This window comes from Equus asinus, chromosome 10 (assembly GCF_041296235.1).
Source record: "Equus asinus isolate D_3611 breed Donkey chromosome 10, EquAss-T2T_v2, whole genome shotgun sequence".
Lineage (NCBI taxonomy): Eukaryota > Metazoa > Chordata > Mammalia > Perissodactyla > Equidae > Equus > Equus asinus.
In genome coordinates this window covers 15,756,188-15,777,403 of record NC_091799.1, presented here as the reverse complement: position 1 = coordinate 15,777,403, position 21,216 = coordinate 15,756,188, and the positions used below count along the sequence as shown (strand labels likewise).

Below are 21,216 nucleotides of genomic sequence, written 5' to 3'. Positions count from 1 at the left end.
GATGCACGAACAGTACTGCTGGTAGCTCCACAGCCCCTCCTCTGACACACGTGGGGCCGGACAGGTTCAGGGTTTAACACCCCAGCGAGTGCTGGGGCTGCGCCCTGTTAATCACATGCGTGTTTCTGTGGCTGAGTGTCACGCTCAGTGAGGGCTGGAAATATGCTTACTTGAGTTCAGGTTAGTTGTGCTGCGAAATTAGTTACGAACAAATTTTTATTTCAGAGCTTTTGGGCTTTTGAAGTTGCAGGTCGGGTTGTGACGTGCCTGTGTGCTCTGTCATAGCCCAGTCCTCGGACCATGGAAGGCACGCTAGTGTGGACTTTAGGAGTCCTGGGTCTGGAATCCCAGTATCCAGATTTTGGTCCCCTACACATCAGCCCTGGGAACCTTGGGCAGCTTGCCTCAGAGCCTCTTCGTCTGTGAACTGGGGAAATAGCAGCCCTTCCCTCTCCTGGCTGTGCGCGAGCTCCAACCTGGCGATGTTAAACAGAGCACTGCGCTCTGTGCCTAGTGTTCATTTACTGTTTGGATGTCCTAGGGACTGGAGGAGGAGGAGAGTTCTGGGAAGTGGCTGTCTGTATCTCACTTGGCAGCTCTCCAGCACGGCCTGTGTGGCAGCATTCTTGGGCCCGCTTCATGGGCTGGGGCAGGGCAGTGCCTTGTAGTAGGTGGGACATGGCTTACTATGGACGTGACCCGACCCTGTGCAGCTTCTGGTGCCATCCTAGGTTCTTATTCATGACAGCGAGGGCTGTATTTGTGCCTGTGCCCCCACAGGAGCGGACAGGTGTGAAAATGGTCATGATCCAGGATGGCCCATTGCCTACGGGAGCAGATAAGCCTCTTCGCATCACTGGAGACCCGTTTAAAGTACAGGTAGGAAAAAAACCATGGATCGGGCAGGTCCTGGGTGTGGGCTGCCACTTGGTAGTAACTTGTAGAGCTTTGATGTCATTCAAGAAATTATAGTGCCAGCCCCTGGCCGAGTGGTTAAGTTCACATGCTCCACTTAAGAGGCCCTGGCTTCACTGGTTCGGATCCTGGGCACAGACTTAGGCACTGCTCATCAAGACATGCTGTGGTGGCATCCCACATACAAGAACTAGAGTAACCTAGAACCAGGATGTGCAACTAAGTACTGAGGCTTTGGGGAGGAAAAGGAAGAAAGAGTGGGGTACTGACAACTCGAGCATGTGGACATCTCCTTTAAAAAAAAAAAATTAAAAAACAGATGTTCCTTTATTTAAGGTGAACTGTTTTCCCAAGCCGGGTTTGATGATGAAAAGAATCTAGGGTTGTGCTGCCTGATTCCAGAGCGACCAGCCACATGTGAAATTTAAATTAATTCAGATTAAATGAAAATTGAGTTCCCCATTGACACTGACCATATTTTGAGTGCTCAAGAGCCACATGAGGGCGGTGCATATACAGAGCATTTTCCTAGATGAGAAAGGTTTGACTGGACGGCGTAGCGCTGACCAGACGCAGTTTTCAACTTGTTGACCTACAAGGCAAGGTTTGTTTGGCTTTTATTTGCTTGTTCTGTCTCCCGGCCCATTTTTGCAAGACCTCCAGCTGAGGTGGGAAGTGAGCAAAGGTGCCACCGCCATGTACGTGTGTGCCCTCGTAGCAAGCGTCCTGTGTCCTGAGCTCCCAGCCACAGAGGACAGCCCCAGTTGCGGAAAGCAGTGAGGGGCTGAGTTTTTTTTTTTTTTTTGAGGAAGATTAGCCCTGAGCTAACTACTACCAATCCTCCTCTTTTTGCTGAGGAAGACTGGCCCTGAGCTAACATCCATGCCCCTCTTCCTCCATTTTATATGTGGGATGCCTGCTACAGCGTGGCTTTTGCCAAGCAGTGCCATGTCCGATCCGAACCAGTGAACCCTGGGCTGCCGAGAATCGGAACGTGCGAACTTAACCGCTGCGCCACCGCGCTGGCCCCAGAGGGGCTGAGTTAAGTCACCTGGGGCATTCTTCCCTCCTTCTCCTGTGAGCAGGAATGTGCGTGGCGGCGGTGCAGGGCTGTGTCTGTCCCCGGGAAATAGGCCTGCTCTTTCTGCTGCCCACTGCAGCCTGCGTCGACTCTGCTGCATTTGCAGTAGCTCCAGGGTGGCGCACCTGGGCCAGCAGCGGCACCTGCTCCTCCCTAGGAGCTTCGGGGCTTTGATCCAGTGGAGGTCACCAGCATCTGGCGAAATATTTCCCCCAATTCTTGACACTGTCGTTCAGCTGACCTCAAATTGATATCATTGGTAGTTTTTCTTTTTGTCAGGTACATATGTAAAATAGTGCTTTTAAAACAGGGTTGAGGGCCAGGGGTTCAAATGGCTTCTTTCCTTGGGCTCCAGGTGTGATGCAGCCCCTCACCCCCCACCTCCTGCAGACCAGGGCCCCCGAGGGCCTCCTCCCCAGAGTTTCTAAGCCCCCCAAGGGTAAACAGGTGGGCTTCTTAAAAATCATGCTGCTCGTCCAGTCTTGCTCGTGGACTCAACGTTGTGACCATGCGGAACTCTCGGGAAAGAGCTAGAGCCAGCCTGCTGGGAGCTTGCTGCCAGCGCAGCGCCTGCTGCCCTGCCATCCTGCTGCCCTGCCGCCTTCCCGCCCTCCCACCCTCTCCCTCCGCCTCCCCCTCCCCCTCTTCTCTGCTGGGGCCATTGGCTTCGTAGAAAAAATACCTGAGCAAAGAGCTTAGTTCACTGATGTTTCATGAATTTGCAGGAAATAACTCTAACAAAAGGTTTTTATTATTTTTTTATTTTAAAACTACCTATATCTCACATTTTTTATTTGGGAAAAGCTGTTTACTGTATTTAAGGTAAAGTTTTGTTTGTTTGTTTTCTCTCCCTAGCTTTTTATTATGATAAACTTCACACATACAGAAAAGTTGAAAAGATAGTACAACCAACACTTTATTTCTTCATCCTTCCTATCGTTTTTCTATTTGTGTATGTTTTATGTTTTATCTCTTTGCTTTACCATTTGTAAGTGGGTGGCAGGTGTTAGGGCTCTCCACCCCTAAATCCTGCAGCATCTATTTCCTAGGAGTAAGGACTTCCTTCTACAAAACCAGGCCTAAGAAAATTAACGGTGATCGCAAAGCATTGTTTGTAGCCAGGGCATATTCAGATTTCTCCACGTGTCCTAAGACGCTGATCGCTGTTTGGTTTGGTTTTTCCATAAGCAGAACTCAGTCCAGGTTCCCACCTTCCCTTGAGTGCAGATTCCTGGGGCTGGGACTGGTGTGGGCAGGCACACTGCAGGGATGCTCTGAGCGAAGGGCCTTCTTCGGGGAGAGGACACTGACAGTCCACTTGCGGGGTGGGTGGTCTTGCCGGTCTTGCTTGAGATCTGGGAGCTCTGAGTGCTGGAAAGTCTTATCAGGCGCCCAGCTTCTCTTTGCCCCTTACCTCCTGGAGCTCCTCTGCAGTGGGACACCTGGGATAATGTCTTCTTTTCATGGCACCTGCCCTGAGTCAGAGCTCTCAGGAAACCCTCCCCTCACTAGAAAGAAACGCCACATCACAGACGCCTCAGGGTGATCGTAACCAAGTTCTGACCAAGCACAGATATGCTGACCCAACTGTGGCTTAAAAGAGGGTGGACCCTTATCTGTGTTGGCATTTGGGCAACGTAAAGGACACGTCATTTAAGATTTGATAATATACGACCCTCACCAGCAACCTGCCCCTAGCCCATAGTATAGTATCGGAGTGAGGTCACTGCACCTGAGCGCCCTGAGTCTTTAAGCCCAACTTAAGAGGGTTAGATCTTGACATTTCACCTGCTGTCATTTTCAGGATTTTGTTTTCCGTAATGCTTTTTATCTCTTTATACAGCAAGCAAGAGAAATGGTATTAGAGATCATCCGAGAAAAAGACCAAGCTGACTTTCGAGGTGTGCGCGGTGACTTCAACTCCCGAATGGGAGGAGGCAGTATGGAGGTAGGCTTGACCTCGGGGTCAGTAGGATGAGGTTAGGCTTATGGTTGGAGGTCACACTTCTGTTTAACCTTCGGCAAGTTATTTAACTTTTGTCTTACCTGTGAAACCCTACAAATTCACTTCCCAGAGTGGGCGTGAGGAAGGCCTGCGACAGGCCGCCTGAGTGAGGGAGCCGCTGTATTCCCCCTGCTTTTGAGGCTGTGCTTCAGAGCTTCTCCCACTGCCCAGTGAAGACAAAAATTCAGGTTGTCCTGGTGATCTGTGTTGTGATGATATCCAACTAGGAAGCCTGCTTTATTGATGCGGTGGAATGGGGTCAAAATCTATGCATTAGCGTGAAATTTTGATATGTGCTACATTTTGGTCCTTGAAAACATTATACTTAGTAAAATAAGCCGGATACAGAAGGACAAATATGATTCCCCACTTACATGAGGTCCCTAGAAGAGGCGAATTCTAGAGGCAGAAAGTGGAGTGCTGGTTGGGAGGGGCTGGGGAAGGAGAAGCGGCTGTCTCGGGTACGCAGGTTTGATTGGGGGTGAGGAAAAGGTTTGGGGTGCAGATGTCAGGAATGTTGGCACAGCGTCTGAATGCAGTTAATGTCACTGAACTGTCTACTTGAGAATGGTAAAATGATAACTGGTGTGTGTATTTTACACAATAAAAAATGAAGGAAAAAGCATTTTAAAGAACCACTAGCATAATCAACATATATGGTGTATTTGTTTATTCCATAGAATTTGGGAGGTAAATTTGCCATTTTTAATCATTTATCTATCTATAAGGATTGTTCTTGCTTCATTTTTATAGCTATTTTGATCAAATCTCAGACTATGGACAGGAGTGAAATCAACTACAATATGTTTCCTAAGTGCAAAAAATATGCTTTATTGTATCTCTCCAGGAATGCACTGCAATACAAATCAAGTTCTTTGTTAAAAATATATATCCTGGGGCCGGCCCCGTGGCCGAGTGGTTAAGTTCACACACTCCGCTTCAGCGGCCCAGGGTTTTGCCAGTTCGGATCCTGGGCGCGGAGATGGCACTGCTCATCAGGCCATGCTGAGGAGGCATCCCACATGCCACAACTAGAAGGACCCACAACTAGAATGTTCAACTATGTACTGGGGTGGTTTGAGGAGAAAAAGCAGAAAAAAAAATTTTTTTAAATATATATATATATCCTTTAAGAAAAGACAGGTTTGCTAAAAGCTCTGATGAGGTTTTGTTTCTCTGTGCTTAGGTGTCTGTGCCTCGGTTTGCTGTTGGGATTGTAATTGGAAGAAATGGGGAAATGATCAAAAAGATCCAGAATGATGCCGGTGTGAGGATTCAGTTCAAACCAGGTTGGTCTTGATGATTCTCAAAAGTCCTTAGCGTTAAAAAGAATTATAAAGTACTTAACAGAACAAGGATTTTGTAATTAGCCCATTGTGTGTTCTTTTCTCTTCTCTCTCTCTCACAATGTTCTATTTCCAAATTACCAATCTAAGTTTCTCCTCCAGTGCCTCATTTCTGTCCTTGAGCAGGCTAGCCTGTCACCCTTCTCATGCCAGAACACTGGCCCAGGGCTCTCCAGGCTTTTTTTTTTTCCCTTAGGCGAGTAAAATTGGGAGAAATCGGCATAGCATTTCCAGTTTCTAATTTTGCCAATTAAAAACTTTAAAAAACACCCTACTTATTTTGATTTCATAAAATTAAAGATAAAACCGTAAAAAAAGGACATCTTAGAATAAAAGACAATTCTTTAAATTTTATAAATTTATCTTTATGAGCAAAATCATCTACATCGTCTTTATTTTCCTCATTTCTCTGAAGATGAGAAGACATTATGGTGGGCTAATTTTTGGAAACTATTGCGGTAGCTCAACTCTATTTTCCTTGGCTTTTTTTTTTTTTAAGTTTAGTTTATCTAATGATATCTTTCTTAAATGCTGTAATTGCATACGAAATGAATATTGACATGGACCATGCAAAAAAAAAAAAAAGTAGCCCCGTGTGTTTCCCCATTCAAAAGATTCCCTGAATCTGGTGATGTCTGTAGTGCCCCTTTGGCACTGGTAGGGATATTGATTGCAAATCAGATGGACTTTGGTTTCTTTCTTAAGTTGGGCTTTTCCATTCCTGTCTCTCACTTTGTTCCACAGATGATGGTATTAGTCCAGAGAGAGCTGCGCAGGTCATGGGACCCCCAGATCGGTGTCAGCACGCAGCACACGTCATCAACGAGCTTATTCTTACAGCCCAGGTAGGTCCGGCTCTCTGGGCTTCAGGCATCTCACCCTCGAAAGCAGACAGGGCTACGCGGGCTCCCAGGGCAACACCCGAGAGCAGTCAGCCCTCCCAAGTCACGTTCTTGGAAGCCGGCGCTCTTGTCACTTGTCTCCCTCTAAATTTATAGCCAGTGGCTTCTCTATGTCTGCCTCTTTCCTGCCTTCATAATTTTTTTTTTCTACTAGTTTATTACTCTTCTGCCTCTATTATTCCAGAATCTAGATTTTCTTTACACGGTTAAGTTCCTGACTATTTAAACTATTTGGGAAAAGACAATGCAAACTGCCAAGTTTCAAACAATCGAGTGTACTTAGTATAAAATTACATTAAGTACAATCGAATCTAAGCTTTAGAAAGCACTTCGGGATCCTCCAAGGTCTTAAGGCTGTCTTCACATACTTGATTCTGTGTGCGTCTTTTTCTGGAATGTGAGCAAGCCTGTGTGATCCCGTTGGCATCTCCACCTGCCCCAGATGTGAATTGCTCTGGGGAACCTCCGCACCTGATGGTAGGTTGGCATTGTCCCCCAGGTGTGTAGGACTAAGGAAAAGTTTGAGAGCAGTTGGAGCTGAAGGACGAAGCAAGACACTGGGAATTGGCACCCAGATCTGCCATTAGCCATGTGACCTTGGACAAGCCTTTGAACCTCCCTAGGCCTAGTTTTCTCAGCAGCAAACCTACAGCTTTGCACCAGGTGGTGCTCCCCATGTTACCCCCTAAGTCCTCTGGGGGTATATGCTGAAGTCACAGATTTATAGACCCCCCTGGATCTGGTGATTCAGAATACCGGTGGGGGGGCATGGGTTTCACCCAGAGTCCCAGGCAGGTCTTAGGATTTGACAAGTGCAGAGAAGAGTCGCTGAATGATCTCTGACATCCTGTCTAGGGGTGAGAATTGATGAACCAGAACTGCAAAGGCTGCGAGATGTTTAGGAGAGAATCTTGTCTTCGAGAGTCTGTGGCATACCCAGAAAGCTGGCACTGTGTGTGTGTTAACATAAATCCCTAAAATTACCTTTCTTGCTTGTCGTTTGTCTCCCGTAAAAGCCGAGTGCAGGAGAAAAGCACTCTGCTGATCTCACTTTCTGCTGCTTTAGAGTCCGCGTGAACGTTGAGTTTGGCGAGCAGGTTTGGCACGTATTCTGTCACCGTGGTGGATGCCTGTGTGGCTTCTCCCTTCCATGGGGGAGCTCACAGCTTGGCGACGGCTGCCCTCAGCAGTTAAAAGATCTGAAATACTGCTGCTCCACGGTGACCCAGACGACAAAGGCTGCAGATTTGTTGTCCTCGAAAGAAAGTCACCTTCCTGTGTTAGGTGTTGGGTGCAGGCTTTGCTCTCTGCTGGGGGAGCTGTGCAAGAACCAGTCAGACTTCTCCAGCCCCGAACCGTGGGCTGGAGCGCCTGGCTTGTTGCCTCCCTCTTTTGGGGAGTGGCACAATTAGTGTTTCTTGAAAATCCTTTTATCCTTTTTTCTGGTTGGATTGCAGGGTGTTCTGACTCATACATCACTGTCTGAATTGTTCCTTGTGGCAGCCTGGTCGGAGAGGGGTCAGAGGCGTACGTTGCCACTCCTGTTCACTTTCAGATGCCCGTAGCTCTTTAGCATCCAGCATCTGGCTTCCGGTAGACACAGCACGTGTTAGGCACAGGAAAGGGCAGGCTCAGCATTGAGAAGAAAATTGGCTCCTGATGCCTGTGGACTAGGGCTCAGTAATTAAAACTCAGGGGCAAAGGGCATTGGGCTTCAGACTTGGGAGTTGATATCTGACTGCCTGTTTTAGTTGGGTCTGTTTGTGCTGTTTATGTACCTGCATGTGTTGATCTGCACATGTCCTCCTTGAATGCGCCTGTGATTTGTGTTAATTCTGGCTTTAAAGAGCACTTCAGAATCTGAAATGTGGAAGAGTGCTCAGGTTCTCAATGTGTGGCATTGATTACATCCTGTCACTTCGCCTCCTCCCAAGACGTGAAAAGCAGTGCTTGTGGCAGTGGCAGAAATCGTCACTTGGGCTTTGCTTCCTTCCCAGGAAAGAGACGGCTTCGGAGGCCTTGCAGTAGCCAGAGGAAGAGGCCGTGGCCGTGGCGATTGGAGTGTGGGAACTCCTGGTGGCATCCAGGAGATAACGTACACAGTGCCGGCCGATAAGTGTGGCCTCGTCATAGGCAAAGGTAAGAGGCAGCTGTGCCCCTCCGGCTCCCTGGCCTGAGAGCACACGGGTCACGGGTGATGCTCCGCAGCGTGGAGCTGAGCTGCCTCCCGCGCTGCACCGCCATGTGCGCTGCCTTCTGCAGGAGCCCCGCTGTGCCTGGGGCTTCTCCCGAGTGCCTGCAGAGCGAGTGTGCAGTATCGAGTGTGGACAGACTATGAGTGAGACTTGCCTGTCCTAGCAGCTTAGGGTGTTGAAAAGGCACCCTGCACTAGGTGAGGGCCCCTGAATGCTTGCCGATCAACTGGGTAGTAGTTAACTCACCCCAAGGAACTTAGAGGGACGGTTAGGATCATTTCTTCGAGTGGAGGTTGCTTTCTCACAATTGTGGCATTTTTTCTCTTACTGGGTTTAGGTATTTGCTCTTTATTGACACAACACGTGAAAATGGTTTTTATCCTTTCAGCACATTTACCATGGGTAACAGACACCCTGTGGAAGAAAATAAAAATCGATCTGTTAGTTGTTTCTAGGCATTTTAGAGAACCTTGGGTAGAGACCCTGTTAATGGCTAATGTGGCTCCTGCCTGTCCTTCAGTAAGGAGCAGGGAGAGAGCAGGCAGATTTCTAGGCCGGCTCCTGTTCCTCTGGGCTGGCCTTGGGACCGAGAAAGGCTGCCGAGAGCGGGACTTTGGCTCTCGTCTCCAGCTCTTCTCCCGGCCGCAGGCTCAGCCTTTCTGTGCGCTGGCCACAGACTCCTGCCAGCTCTTGTATTTGCCTTCGTTATGTATTTGGCAACATGGAGGAAATACAGTCTTCTCCCCAGAGTTTCTCCAGTTTCTTTGATCACCAAACACCTCTTAGCTGTTGGAGGAGTGCTCGGGTTCCACGGAACACGATCTGGGAATGTCTCCATGAATGGAAAGCTGAGGCTGCCGGAGCACATCCTGGGGAGCGGGGGCAGGGTGGGAGTTCCCTCCGCCCCTCTCATTCACCTCCCAGAGTCTGCACTTGGCCCTGCCACTGGACACTGTGTCTTACGCTCTTTCAGAACATATATCTCCTGTATCTGTGTCGTCTTTTAGGTCATTAACGTCTCAGATGGTAGGAGCCATGAGGATTTAATTTTCTCGCAAGGTGTACAGGCTGGTCAGTCTTCAATGGATATTGTTAGGTGCCCGAAAGCTGGGACAGGTCAGACTGTCACCTTGCCTGCCGTGAGGCTAAACGCAGTTGATGCCCGTGGGTTGAGAATGAGGTCTAGGTTTTCCTGCCCTTTGAGCACTGTTTTGTCAGCACGGTTTTCATTTGGGTGCGTGTTTCCTCCAGAGGCTGGCAGAGCCTCGCTGTCTTCGCTGGACACTTTTCCATCATCAGTGAAACCGTGATGCTCCCAGGACAGCCCCGTGTAGTTTGCCCTCTGCAAAGCCATCCTGAGCGATTCCCGGAGGAAAGTGACAGCAGAACGAAGCAGTAACTGATACTGGGTCCTGGTCCAATGGCAGCCTCAAAAAGCCCAGTAATAGTTTTGTTGAGGTGGGGGCTCTTTCCGTACTCCTCCTCAAGGGCTGGATGAGAGGAATTCCTGCTCCTTGGGAAGGGCGCGTGGGTGAGGGAGGGGAAGGGAGCCACACACAGTCAGACCCGCTCCCGCCGGCTCCAGGCCTTGGGCAGACGCTCTGCCTCCCCGGGCCCCTGCTGGATTTCCATGATAAATACAGCAATGGTGACAGATAGTGTGGCCAGCCCTGCTCTTGTCAGCCAGGCCTTTTAGCAGGTTTGATTAATTGCTTTACGATTTCACGTCCAGCTGGGGGGCCACTGGTGGGTCGCTTCTGCCCCCCATCAGGTGGAAGAATGGAGCAGGCTGCTGAATGAGTCTATAGACAGACACCATGTGCCAAGCTGGTGACCTCATTTTGAAGGACGATGAACTTAAATTAACTCCTTCCGGCCCCGTGCGGTTTTGTGGTGCGTCCGCACCTTATTAGCATGCTCCCAAGGCCTCAGGGAAGGGGGTCTGTGGGGTTGCCGCTCCCAGTGCCCGGTGGGGGGCTCGTCTGGGGCCTGCGGGGTTTTCAGGCTCAGACACACGCGCCCTTTAGCGCTGTTGCCCCAGAACCAAGTGGCGTCCAGGCAGAGGCTGGGAGGTGCCTTCAAGGGCCAGGAGTGCAGGAGAAAGGTCTCCATGTATCCTTTGCTGTTGCGGTTCCCCAGAAACACTGTTGCCTAGGAGTGGAGCAGCTCACTTTTCGTGATGCAGAGAGGATGAGAGTCCCAATCTGTGAGTAAGAGGCAGTGGTTACAGGCCCGGACTCTCCGCGTTGGCCGGTGCTGTCCCTGTGATGAGCATGTTGGCTCGAGGGAAAACATGTGGAGACGCTTTTCTTAAGGTGAAGCAGAACTTGAAGAAAATCCTGAGCACGAGACCTAGAGCTGCTGAATTCTTTTCTTAATTGGCTTTTACATTTAAAAGCACCCTGAACTGAACCGCCGTGCACCCCAAGCTGCTGTTGAGCAAAGCTTCGTCCAAGTGCCGTCTGCCTCCTAGTTTCCTGCCCACAGGGAAGGGGCTGCACGCCACCTTCGGGAGGGATGCTGGACCCAGGCTCCCTTGTCGCCTCTTGATCCCTCTCGAGGAGTCGTTCTTTCGGGATGAGATGGCAGCAGGCTCTGCCTGCTCTTGGTGTCCCCGTACCACCTCCTCGCTGGTTTGTGTGGATGTGGGCTGTCCCCACAAGGGGCGGAGGGAAGGCTGGAGTGCTGACAGGATTGCGACGTGATGTGATGCGATGCCATGACACATGCCACTGGGCTTTGACTCTGGGCAGGGAGGGTGGTGGGAGCTGGCCTCGCGTCTGTGCCTTTGGTCGCGGGGGCTCCCTGGTACCCGGCAGCACGCTTTCCGCGGATTGGCTCTTTCAGTTCTGCAGAACTCTGTGCTCTGAGTTTGCCTTGTGTTCTGGCTCCGCTCCAGTTGAGCAGAGCTGATCTGTAAGTTGTGTGAAATTTCAAAAGAAGAATCAAGCCATTGTTGCACTGGTGGAGCTTTTGTTACGCAAATTTCATTAAGAGACTGAGACTCTCACAGGTTTTTCAAAGAGTCCAACTAAATTTTCATTAGCCCCGCTCCATGCAGGCCTCTGTGACCCCCGTTTTCGGGCTGCCTGTCTAGACCTGTCCCCCCCACGGAGGAGGCAAGGGCTTGAGAAGTGACAGGATGGGCTATCAAAGGCCCGCGTGGGCTCTGGGCATTGTTGGGGCCTGTGGCTGGCTGTCTGACCTGCGGTGGGAGGGAGACCAGCGGTGTGGTGGCCCACGCCAGGGCCGTAGGCCCCCATTGTGCCCTGGAGGGGCTGTCAGGTCGCCATTCTTGTGCTGAGAAGGATGGAGTGCCTTCCTTGGGCTAAAGCCTCTGGCTGGAGTGGCTGTCCCTCGAGCTCCCTTGTGGGCTACTGGGCCGCTCCAGGCCTCTGCAGAGGATGCTGAGATGGGGACTAGCAGGTGCCATATGGTGTCTGTGGCTTCACTTCATATGGCTGGCTTTGCAAATGATAGAGCCCTGGTTTCTGTTAGGACCGTTATAAAAGTAGAAAGGACTCCCTGCTCTAGGCCGCCCCGGTGTGCAGGCAGTACCCTTCCCTCCTGTTCTGGGGCAGGGCTGCAGGAGCTTTGGGCTTGTCAGTTACCACTCACTCGTGTCTGGTGTCCTCCTGCCTGCAGGGGGCGAGAACATCAAAAGCATCAACCAGCAGTCAGGAGCCCACGTGGAGCTTCAGCGGAACCCGCCTCCCAACACCGACCCCAACCTTCGCATATTCACCATCAGGGGCATCCCTCAGCAGATCGAGGTGGCCAGACATCTCATAGATGAGAAAGTTGGCGTACGTACAAGGTCCTTTCCCCACCTGGCTTAATACTAGCTGGATGTTCTGTTGGATGTCCAAGGTACCTGCTTTTCCCCAGATCCTTGTACTCGTGTGCCTTTCAGACCTCACAGCATGTGAGGACAGCCCCCCGCGACTTGCCGAGGGGGCAGGTCGGGGTCCAGGGATCCCAAGGCCGGGCCCAGACGCCATCAAGGAGGCCTGGCAGCAGTCGCCAGGCCACGGCAGCTCAGGCCCCAGAGCCATGTCCCCGAGGCTTAGATGAGCGGCTGGGACAGCAGCCTGCCCCCAGCGCCGCCCCGGACCCCGCTGGCAGTGCCCCGGCGGCGGCCCTGCAGGCAGCTTTCATTGACTCTGGCTTTAGTTTCAGGCGCCTCAAAGCAGATAAAGAAAGGGAGTGTTGATGGAGGACAGATGGGCCACTGCTCACCTCAAAGGGGACGTAGAATGGCAGAAAGAGCCGTGGGCCAGCCTAAATTGACGGGAGAGTCAAGCAGGTTGGTCCCTACCCCCAGGGTGCCATGCTAGGGCAGTTGTGGTGGTGCCAGTGTTGGCTGTGTGGTGGTATTGGTCCCTTGAGGGGCAGAAGCCGTGTCTGCACATCAGGCCCCTGTGGGGAAGGAAGCTAGTGTGAGTGCCGCAGGGTGTCTTCACTTCACTGGACTCTGGCTCCCGAGAGCTGTGGTTTGCCTTGGGGTGGGGCTGGGCAGCGGGGAGGCGCGGCTGACAGGAAGTGAGAGTTTCCTCCTCCTGCGACAGGGTACCAGTCTTGGAGCACCTGGAGCCTTCGGACAGAGCCCCTTCAGCCAGCCACCTGCTGCACCTCATCAAAAGTGAGTTTTTTGCTTCGGTCTTGACTGGAAGAATTCCCTTGCTCCCAAGAGGTTCTGCTTCCCAGCTGCTTCTGGAGCGTGCCCGCCAGAAAGCCTGCCGTTCTGGGTGTGGGCAGGACTTGTGCTTCCGTCTCCCAGTGGTCCCTCCGCCTGTCCAGAGCTGACTGACCAGTGCTGGGGGTGACAGCCTTCCCGGAGGGCGGAGGGTCTCTGTTGCCCGCCAGCATCCCGAGGGGAGCCCCCGCCTGCGCCGGGGCTTGGGTGGGGTCTCAGTGGCGCTCTTGTTACGTCCTCAGTCTGCGGTCTTCATGTGTCTTCCCTTTTTCAGCACCTTCCCTCCCAGGAACTCAGGGTGCTTCCCAAACCTCGCTGCTAAGGTGAACGGGAACCCCCACAGCACCCCTGTGAGGTAGGCAACCCGCCCCTACTCTGTGCACACAGTTCTCAGTCAGGGGCCTGCGGGAGCAGGGTCATCCCCTGGCCACTGCCGGCAGGACCACCGTGGTGCTTGCCTAGGGGTGGGGGAGGTGACCAGTGAAGAGAGAGATGCCGGAGGGATAGCGGAGGTGGATGCAGGGGGAGGCGGTGCCCCCCTCAGAATGAGTGACTCTTCTGTCCTCCACAGCGGGCCTCCGGCCTTTCTGACCCAGGGGTGGGGCAGCACCTACCAGGCGTGGCAGCAGCCCACACAGCAGGTGCCAGGTAAGTGACTCGGAGAAGTGGGACTGTACACCTGCCTACAGAAAGGTCCAGGGGCTGGTGGGCCTGAAACACCCTCCTTCCGAGTCTTGATCAACAGGCCAAGGGAGCCCGGAGACGTCGGGGAGCCTCCTGGGACATTGGGAGCCCCTGGGAGGGGCTGGGGAACGGAGGGAGGCCTCTATGGAGATGGACTCTCCAGCTGGGCAGAGCCAAGGGAGGCTGGCCCACCTTCTCAGACCTTTCTTTCCCATCTTCTCTGTCCTTCTCAGAGCTATGGGCTTCTGTCACTTCGTCCCGCATTCTGTCACAAATGGGTCAGAAGGATTTGTGGGCCGGCCAAGGGTGTGGTTTGGCCTGAGCCCTTCCTGCCCGGCCCTGCCCCTCTGGCCGTGCCCACACCTCCTCCTAGCCCTCTCCCCGCTCCCCTCACCCTCCCAAGCAGCCCCCTGCTTGCTGGGTGTCCTTCCCGCCCTCTCTTCCAGCCCCAAGGTGACCATCTCCCTCTTTTCTCTCCAGCGCTGGCTTAGAAGGGGGCTCTTTTGATCTCCTGGACTTTTCAGAACATGCCCAGTTAGAGAGTTAGCTCTGCTGAGTGGTGCCTCTCCAAGAAAACTGACTGTAAAGGGCAAAGTCCTTGTGGAATCAGACCCATGCCCCACTCTGGCCCCCACGCTGGCCTCGGGAGTCCTTCTTGAGTTTTCCTGCTGGTAGAGCGCGTCTTGCACGGCCTTCAAAATAAAGCCACGCCCTTCCCTTGGCTCACCCGGGCCCTCTGAAGAGCCAGCCTGTGGTGTGTGGAAAGTTCTTCATGTCTGCAGGTTGTCCTCCCAGCATGGCGGGCTGCACACCAGGCTTGCAGCTTTGCTCACAGGGAGCTGAGCCTGCGTCTGGGCTCCTCCCCGGCCCCAGGGGCAGAGTGCTGGCTGTGAAACCCTGCTGCGGGACAGGACACCTGGTCACCTTCACAGCTGTACCCAGAGGAGCCGAGGCCGGTGCCCTGCGGCCTTTGGCACGTCCCCCCTTCTCTGGGGTCCGTTTTGTCCTCTCTGAAATGAAGGGTTGCGATTTGATTCCCAGAGTGCTTGCGAGCTCTGCAATCGCTCTGTGCTGTATTCTCCTTTTCTTCCCCAGTATTTTCCTATGGAACATCTTAAACATGCAGAATATTTCAAAGACCTCCAAATGAACACCTGCCCGCCAGCTGGATCCTCCGGGTCCCATGGCACTGTACCCACTTTGTTCTAAGCCTGGTCAGGTTGCGTTTCTTCCTGTTCCAATCAGAGGGTGCTCCAGGATGCGAGGTGACCCAGCTCGAGACACCTCTGCCTGTTGTCCAGGACGGAGGGCCTGAGTGAAGCCATGGACTGCAGCGAGTGCGTGTCTTTACCCCGAGGGCACAGGGGACACGTCCTTCTCCCTGGGGGCGTGGTTCTGCAGGGGCCTGGCGCTGCTGCCCGCCGGCCCAGGAGGCCAGGAGGGTTGGTGGAGGCCTGCGGGTGAGCAGAGCGCCCAGCAGCAGCCACCTCGGTTCTGCGGCTGTCTCCAGCTTCTCTGTGCCGTCAAGCTTTGCCTGTTGACTCGGGGACTGGGACTCGAGAGTTGGTTTTGGTTGGTGAAGTTTTGTTTGGGGAACGCCTACATGCCCACGCCCCCCCATGTGAGGGGAGAACTCCTGCTGCCGCCTTCCTCGCTCCTGGCCTCCCCACACCAGGTCGTCCTGTCTTCAGCGTCCTGGTCTGAGTCCCTTCCTGCCCCAGTGCGGGAGGAGGGGGTCTTCTCCCCTTTTGTACCCCGCCCCGCCTCATTTCCTTCTTCAGCCCCACACAGACTGTCCTCGTCCCCACGCCCCTCCTCAGCCTTCAGTAGTTCACTAGTGGGGACACTGCCGTGAAAGCTTTGCTGGCATGTGCATCCTGCCTGCTGCAGGCTGATTCCAGCCCAGAAAGACAGGGAAATGACCTTGGCAGAGGGCGAGCTCCCGACGTGTTGCTGTGCTGGTCTTCTGACCCTCTTTATGCCCTGGGCAGGCTGCTCCTCTGCAGCCCCCACCCACATCTTTACTGCCGATGCCACCAAGAGAACGCACCCCAAGTCAGGCACGGGAGAGGGGCGGGAACAAGCCCACACACATCCTCTCCCCCTCGGCTCCCGCCCCAGAAAGGCATGAGGCTTGCTTGGGATCAGGTGTGTGTTGTAGCCGTCAGCCCCTCTGCTGTGTGCACCTCGTCTTTCTGTCGTCGTCTGGAGCACAGGCTCTGGGCAATCTCCCTCTTTCTTTCCTACACTTCAGCTTGTCCAGAGGTAAAGCCAGCGGCCTGTGAACAGGGGCCAGCTGAAGAGTGTGGCCAGCTCCATTCAGGCTCTTAGTCCTGTTCGAAGGCCAGTCCAGGGAGCCTCAGGCAGAGGCCCTCACCCCTTGGGGCTCTGCGTACCCGCAGCTCATTCGAGTCCCCATCTGAAGGGGGTCCAGGCTATTCCCAAGAGTTGCTGCCCCTTGAGGGCCGGCAGTCTGCCCAGCCCCGGCCTCCTGGGATCTTAGGTGCCCCCTTTCCACGGTGGCCTGGGTGGAGCCCCTCTGGGATCTTGACACATGTCCTCTGGCGGCCAGCCTGCTGCCACCTTCTTCCTGGGCCACAGGGCCTGGAGCGGGCCATGGAGCGCTGTGTGTGGCCCAGGGGCCAAGGAGTGAGTGCAGAGAGCAGAGCCTGGAGTCGCCGGGCTGGGGGCTGAGGCTCGGAGGACGCCCGAAGGCCTGACTGCCTTTGTGTTCTTCGCACAGGCCAGCAGAGCCAGCCGCAGAGCAGCCAGCCCGACTACAGCAAGGCCTGGGAAGACTATTACAAAAAGCAGAGTGAGTGCCACGCGGGCCCAGTCTCAGAGCCCCAGGCCCACAGACGGAATTGCCCGTGTTCCCTGTCACCTCTGTATTCTCTGCCGCTTTCACTTTGTGCCTTGATCTGGATGCCTGCTTTCATGTCGCTCTGTCCGCTCGCTGTGTGTCTGTCAGAGATGGCGTGCAGTCTTGGCCGTCCCATCACTGTTCTCCCCCTCTGGGCTCCAGAGGGTCTGGAGGTGGGTGTGGCACCGAGACAGGGCAGCTTTCCGGCCCTGGCCGTCCCCTTTAGATCTGCTTGGCCAGGGCTCAGACCAGCGGGGCGGCCCGTTTCCTCCCTGTCTGCTGCTGCACGGCTCTCCCGGCCGTTTCAGGGCGGGGAAGGGAGCAGAGATGAAGCTCCAGGCTGGAGCCTGAAGTTGGAGAGGGTGCTGAGGTGTTTCTTATTAATTAAGCTCTTGGTCTTAACTGTGCCAGAAACTAAACCAGCTTTTTTAGAAGGAGAAGGAAAAAACCTAGTAACAACATCCAAAAAAACCCCAAGTGAATTATTTAAAATTAGCGCCAGCCCTCCCTGTGTGTCCCAGCCCACGGACCCCAGACTCGGTGCTGGTGGAGCGTGCGCTCCCGCACTGGGGGCCGGGGCTGCAGCTTGCTGGTTGAGGAGCTCAGGTCAAAGGCTGTGAAGGAAACGTTCGCCCTGGGGTTTGGCCTCCTCACTGGTCGAGGGCCATTCCGGGGGCCGGGGTCAGGGGGGTCATCGTCACCTTGAGCACCTGGTGAGAGTCCCGATGGCCAGTCCTCTCTAGACTGGACACGCACCCAGGCCCGCACTCCCTTCCGCCTCTCCCTCCCCCGCTCTCGGGTGCCGGAAGCTGAGCAGGCAGACAGGTGCGCGTGATCCTGCAGAGAGCAGACACAGGGCTAACCACACTGCCATGGCGCGCGGCGGCCGCCCCGTGTCCAGAGGGACAGAGCCCCGGGCGTGTTCAGATGCCCCAAGTCTGGGGAAGGCACCCCTCACGGCTGACGGTGTTCTTCACCTCCCCTGAGTGTGTCCCTGCTCCTGATGACCCCTGTGTTTTCCTCTGTCAATCAGGTCACGCTGCCAGTGCTGCTCCTCAGGCCAGCTCTCCACCGGACTACACGATGGCCTGGGCGGAATATTACAGACAGCAGGTCGCTTTCTACGGGCAGACGTTAGGGCAAGCTCAGGCCCACAGCCAGGTCTGTAGCCAGTCGCCGCCCCGCGGACACTTCCCAAACCAGCCCTGACGCTCCGCTCCCAGCCTCCGGCCGGGCCCCTCCTCACCCCTGAGTTCGGGCCGAGTGGGAGAGGAGCTGGTCGGACCGCCCCTGTGGGGAAGTGCCTGATCTGCCCTCAGAGCCAGGCCCAGACCATGGTGCTGAGCGGCACACACCTTCTCTGTCTGGGCCTCAGTTTCCCCAACTGTAAATGAGACTGCCAAGCTTAGATGATTCTGGGCAAGGTTGGCACTGCGAGTAGAGCCTGTGGCAGTCATGCCTCTCTGCTTCTGAAAAGGGTCGTGTGACCAGGCTGTCACCCTGGCCCCAGTGTGTAGTGAGGGGCAGCACAAAGAGGACGGGTCCTCACCTGAAGGCCAGGCAGGGCATGGCGCCAGGTCCTCATCCTGCCCAGGACCCTGGAGGCTGTCTGGTCAGAGGCCAGAGACAGGTTCGGCTTCGTGTGGGCGGAGGACCAACTGCTCGCGCAGGGCGCATTCCAGCTGCGTGTCTCAGGTGGCCTGGTGCCGGTCAGGTCTCCACGGACCCTGAACGCAAAGCTGGTTGGTCATCTCACAGCCAGGTGTGCCTTCTGGGCCTGGGCTCACAGGCGGCGGGGCTGGGATGACCGAGGAGACAGGTCTCCAGCTCACTTCCATCCCCCCGCCCAGGGTCCTGCGGAAAGAGGCGCCAGGGCCTCCTGTTCAGGGGGGTTTTGTCTGGGCCAGATCCCACGACTCGAGGTGGGGAGGGTGCCAAGACATCAGCCCGTTTGTCTGTCAGCGCCTGCGGGCAAGCCGAGGGGAGAGGGTGACCTGTCACCTCCTCGGCGACAGCGCCGAGACACAGGGCGGGTTGAGGAGTTGCTGTCACAGACTAACCTCTGTTCCCTCCTCCACAGGAGCAGTAGGACGCTGGCCTGCGCTCTCCCTGAGATCATCGTGAGCAAACCTATTGTAACAGAGGTTTTTAGATGTGCAAACCTTTTCATGAAGAACCTTTGTTTTCTGTGAAACACTATATTTAGATTAACAGAATTTTTCTAAAAATCGGGAAAATTACTAAAAATTTCTGATAATTTTTTGTTTCATTATTTTTGTTTGTTATTTCAAATGTGTGAGCTCTGGGATTCTTTTTGGAGCAATACCTGCAAATTCAGGCACCAGAATGTGCCTCAGAGCAGTGACATTTCAACACGGTGTGTTTCTGTTGTGTTTTGTTTTGTTTTGTTGCGTGTCTTTTTATTTACAGTTTTTTCTGTTGCAACGGAAAGTGGCTTGGAAGTCTTAGGTGGTATGTAACAAATTCTTTTAAAAAATTTTTAAACAGTATTTAAATATTCTTAAATGTGTAAATTCGTTAAATGTTTTACTTCTAATTTCTTGTATCTTGGCTGTCTGGTTTTATTGCATTTTTTAAAAACTGAACTATTATGTATTGTAATTAATTATGTGAATTCTGAATTGAGACAGATAATTGTATTGCTGTCCACCAGGGGTCGGGAGGGGGCGTTTTGTAGGGTTTGTATAATTTCTAGAGTTCTAAAGGTAATATAAAGATGTGTTTGTGCGTTTAGCATCCGTCTCCTCGTGTCTCCGTTACCAGTTCCGAGCGTGTGTCTAAGACCTCCAAGCTTGTTTTAAAAACAAAACAAAAAACTTTGCTCTCTTCTCTCAGAAATATAAATACTGTTATTTTTAATATTAAAAAGAAATTCGATATAACTTTTAACAAACACTGTGGAACATTAAGCCGCATAAAAATGTAACTATTTTTTAATTCCAAGGTGTTTTTTGCTTTTTTCTTTTAAATATTTTCTTAATATTTGTCAAATTAACTAGGTGAATAAATAAATCTAGTATTAACCACAATATGAATTAAATAATTTTGATTTAATAAAAGGGATAATATGATTTCCAATGTTTACTGTAGTGTATCTTGTACAGATAACATGTATTTTTAAAGGAAAGAAAAACGGAATTGAAGCTATTTTTTCTTGCATTTTTAATTGACCTGAGGGACATTCCGTTTGAAATGTACTGAAGTTACAGTTTCTGGTTTTTTCTTCGTATTTTCCTTATAATGCTTGAAATGTCTAACTATTAAAAAAGGCAATTGGAAAATGTTATGCATGTTGTTTTAAAAGAAAAAGTGTTCTTTTTATTTGACTGACAATTCCTTTTACACTCTATATAATAAAATTCCCACAAGATGCCTTGTGGGCGCAGTCCTTTTAGTCTGTCTGCTTTCTGTTCTCTCGCTCCGCCCTGGTCCGCTGCCCGCTGCCCCTGACACAGAGAGGGTCTCTGTGCTCCTCAGCCGGTCATCTTGCACTGCGTCCACTCAATTTAGTTCCTGCACAACCTAGATTTCTAGCTGCTTCGTTGAGCTAATTTTATTTTAACGGCTTTGTGTAATTTGACAGTTTGATGTGAGAGCCTTGGTTACCACCAGCCCCTCTTACCTGTCACATCTGAGCATCTCTTGACGTGGGTGACACCGAGAAGTCAGTAACGGTCCTCTCACAGAAGCGCTGTCATCACGAGTAGAGCTGGAAGAGTCGTTTAAGGGAGTCATAAGACAGAGGCTGTCATCAGCTCTGCAGCCGGAGCCACACACGCTTCCTGTGACTGAATCACCACAGCCCCTCTGCCCTCTCGCTTGTACACATGTCCCCACACACCTCACTGGCACACGGGACCACCCCAGAAATTGGGACCTAAGGTCCGTCTGCTTTCGGCCTGATGCGAGTGGCTGCCGCTTCCTTCCGCCCTGCCTGGTGTGTGTGTCTGGCTGCGGCTGGCTGTGGCTCACTCCTCCTGTCCCTGGGCCCGGCCTGGGGCTGTGGTGGGTGGCATTTGTTCTCTCTCAGTCCCGTGCCTGCTGGGGGACACTGGGTTTCTGGGAGAGCTGGAAAGTGCCAGTAAATGGGCTCATTTTGTTTTGTTGTTTTCATTAAGGAAACCAGAAGGGGGTGTCCTCACCCAGAGGTTTAATTCACAGAGGGCCCTGCGGTTTGGGGACACACTGTCACAGAGTGTGGGCCCTGCGCTAGAGGGACAGTGAGGCGAGGAGTGAAGGTCGGCCTTGCGCTCCTTGCTTCTCCGCCTTCCGGGTGACTGCAGCAGCGGGCTCTGAGCACAGCCCTTGGCGCTGGTACGTGGAGCTCCCTGCCTCCTCTGGGGCCGTGCTTGGGCCTCATCTCCGAGTTTAGCCACATGGCACCCTTAGGATCCTGCTCAGAACCGTCCTCACGGCCCGTGCTTGTGTGCATTTCCAGTTCTGGTCCCTTTTCTTTTCTCTCCCCCAAGCTCCAAGAGGAGGGGGAAAGAGCATCTGTGGCTCCTTTT

General features: G+C 53.1%; 1 protein-coding gene across 4 annotated transcripts in view; it reads left to right on the top strand.

The window, feature by feature from the left end:
- The window catches only part of FUBP3 (far upstream element binding protein 3), a 51,039-nt gene extending 30,937 nt beyond the window's left edge, over window positions 1–20,102 (top strand). For 2 of the 4 annotated variants that reach the window (XM_014863454.3, XM_014863455.3), the window contains exons 8-19: window positions 781–879; window positions 3,840–3,944; window positions 5,188–5,290; window positions 6,092–6,192; window positions 8,247–8,388; window positions 12,090–12,250; window positions 13,013–13,086; window positions 13,415–13,495; window positions 13,712–13,788; window positions 16,568–16,639; window positions 17,721–17,848; window positions 18,768–20,102. In XM_014863454.3, the coding sequence (XP_014718940.3) occupies window positions 781–879; window positions 3,840–3,944; window positions 5,188–5,290; window positions 6,092–6,192; window positions 8,247–8,388; window positions 12,090–12,250; window positions 13,013–13,086; window positions 13,415–13,495; window positions 13,712–13,788; window positions 16,568–16,639; window positions 17,721–17,848; window positions 18,768–18,776 (1,152 nt within the window). In that variant the 3' untranslated portion in view covers window positions 18,777–20,102. The remainder of the gene's footprint in view (window positions 1–780; window positions 880–3,839; window positions 3,945–5,187; window positions 5,291–6,091; window positions 6,193–8,246; window positions 8,389–12,089; window positions 12,251–13,012; window positions 13,087–13,414; window positions 13,496–13,711; window positions 13,789–16,567; window positions 16,640–17,720; window positions 17,849–18,767) is intronic. The other 2 variants (XM_014863456.3, XM_070518516.1) reach the window with 1 other exon arrangement.
- The last annotated feature ends 1,114 nt before the right edge of the window (window positions 20,103–21,216 follow it).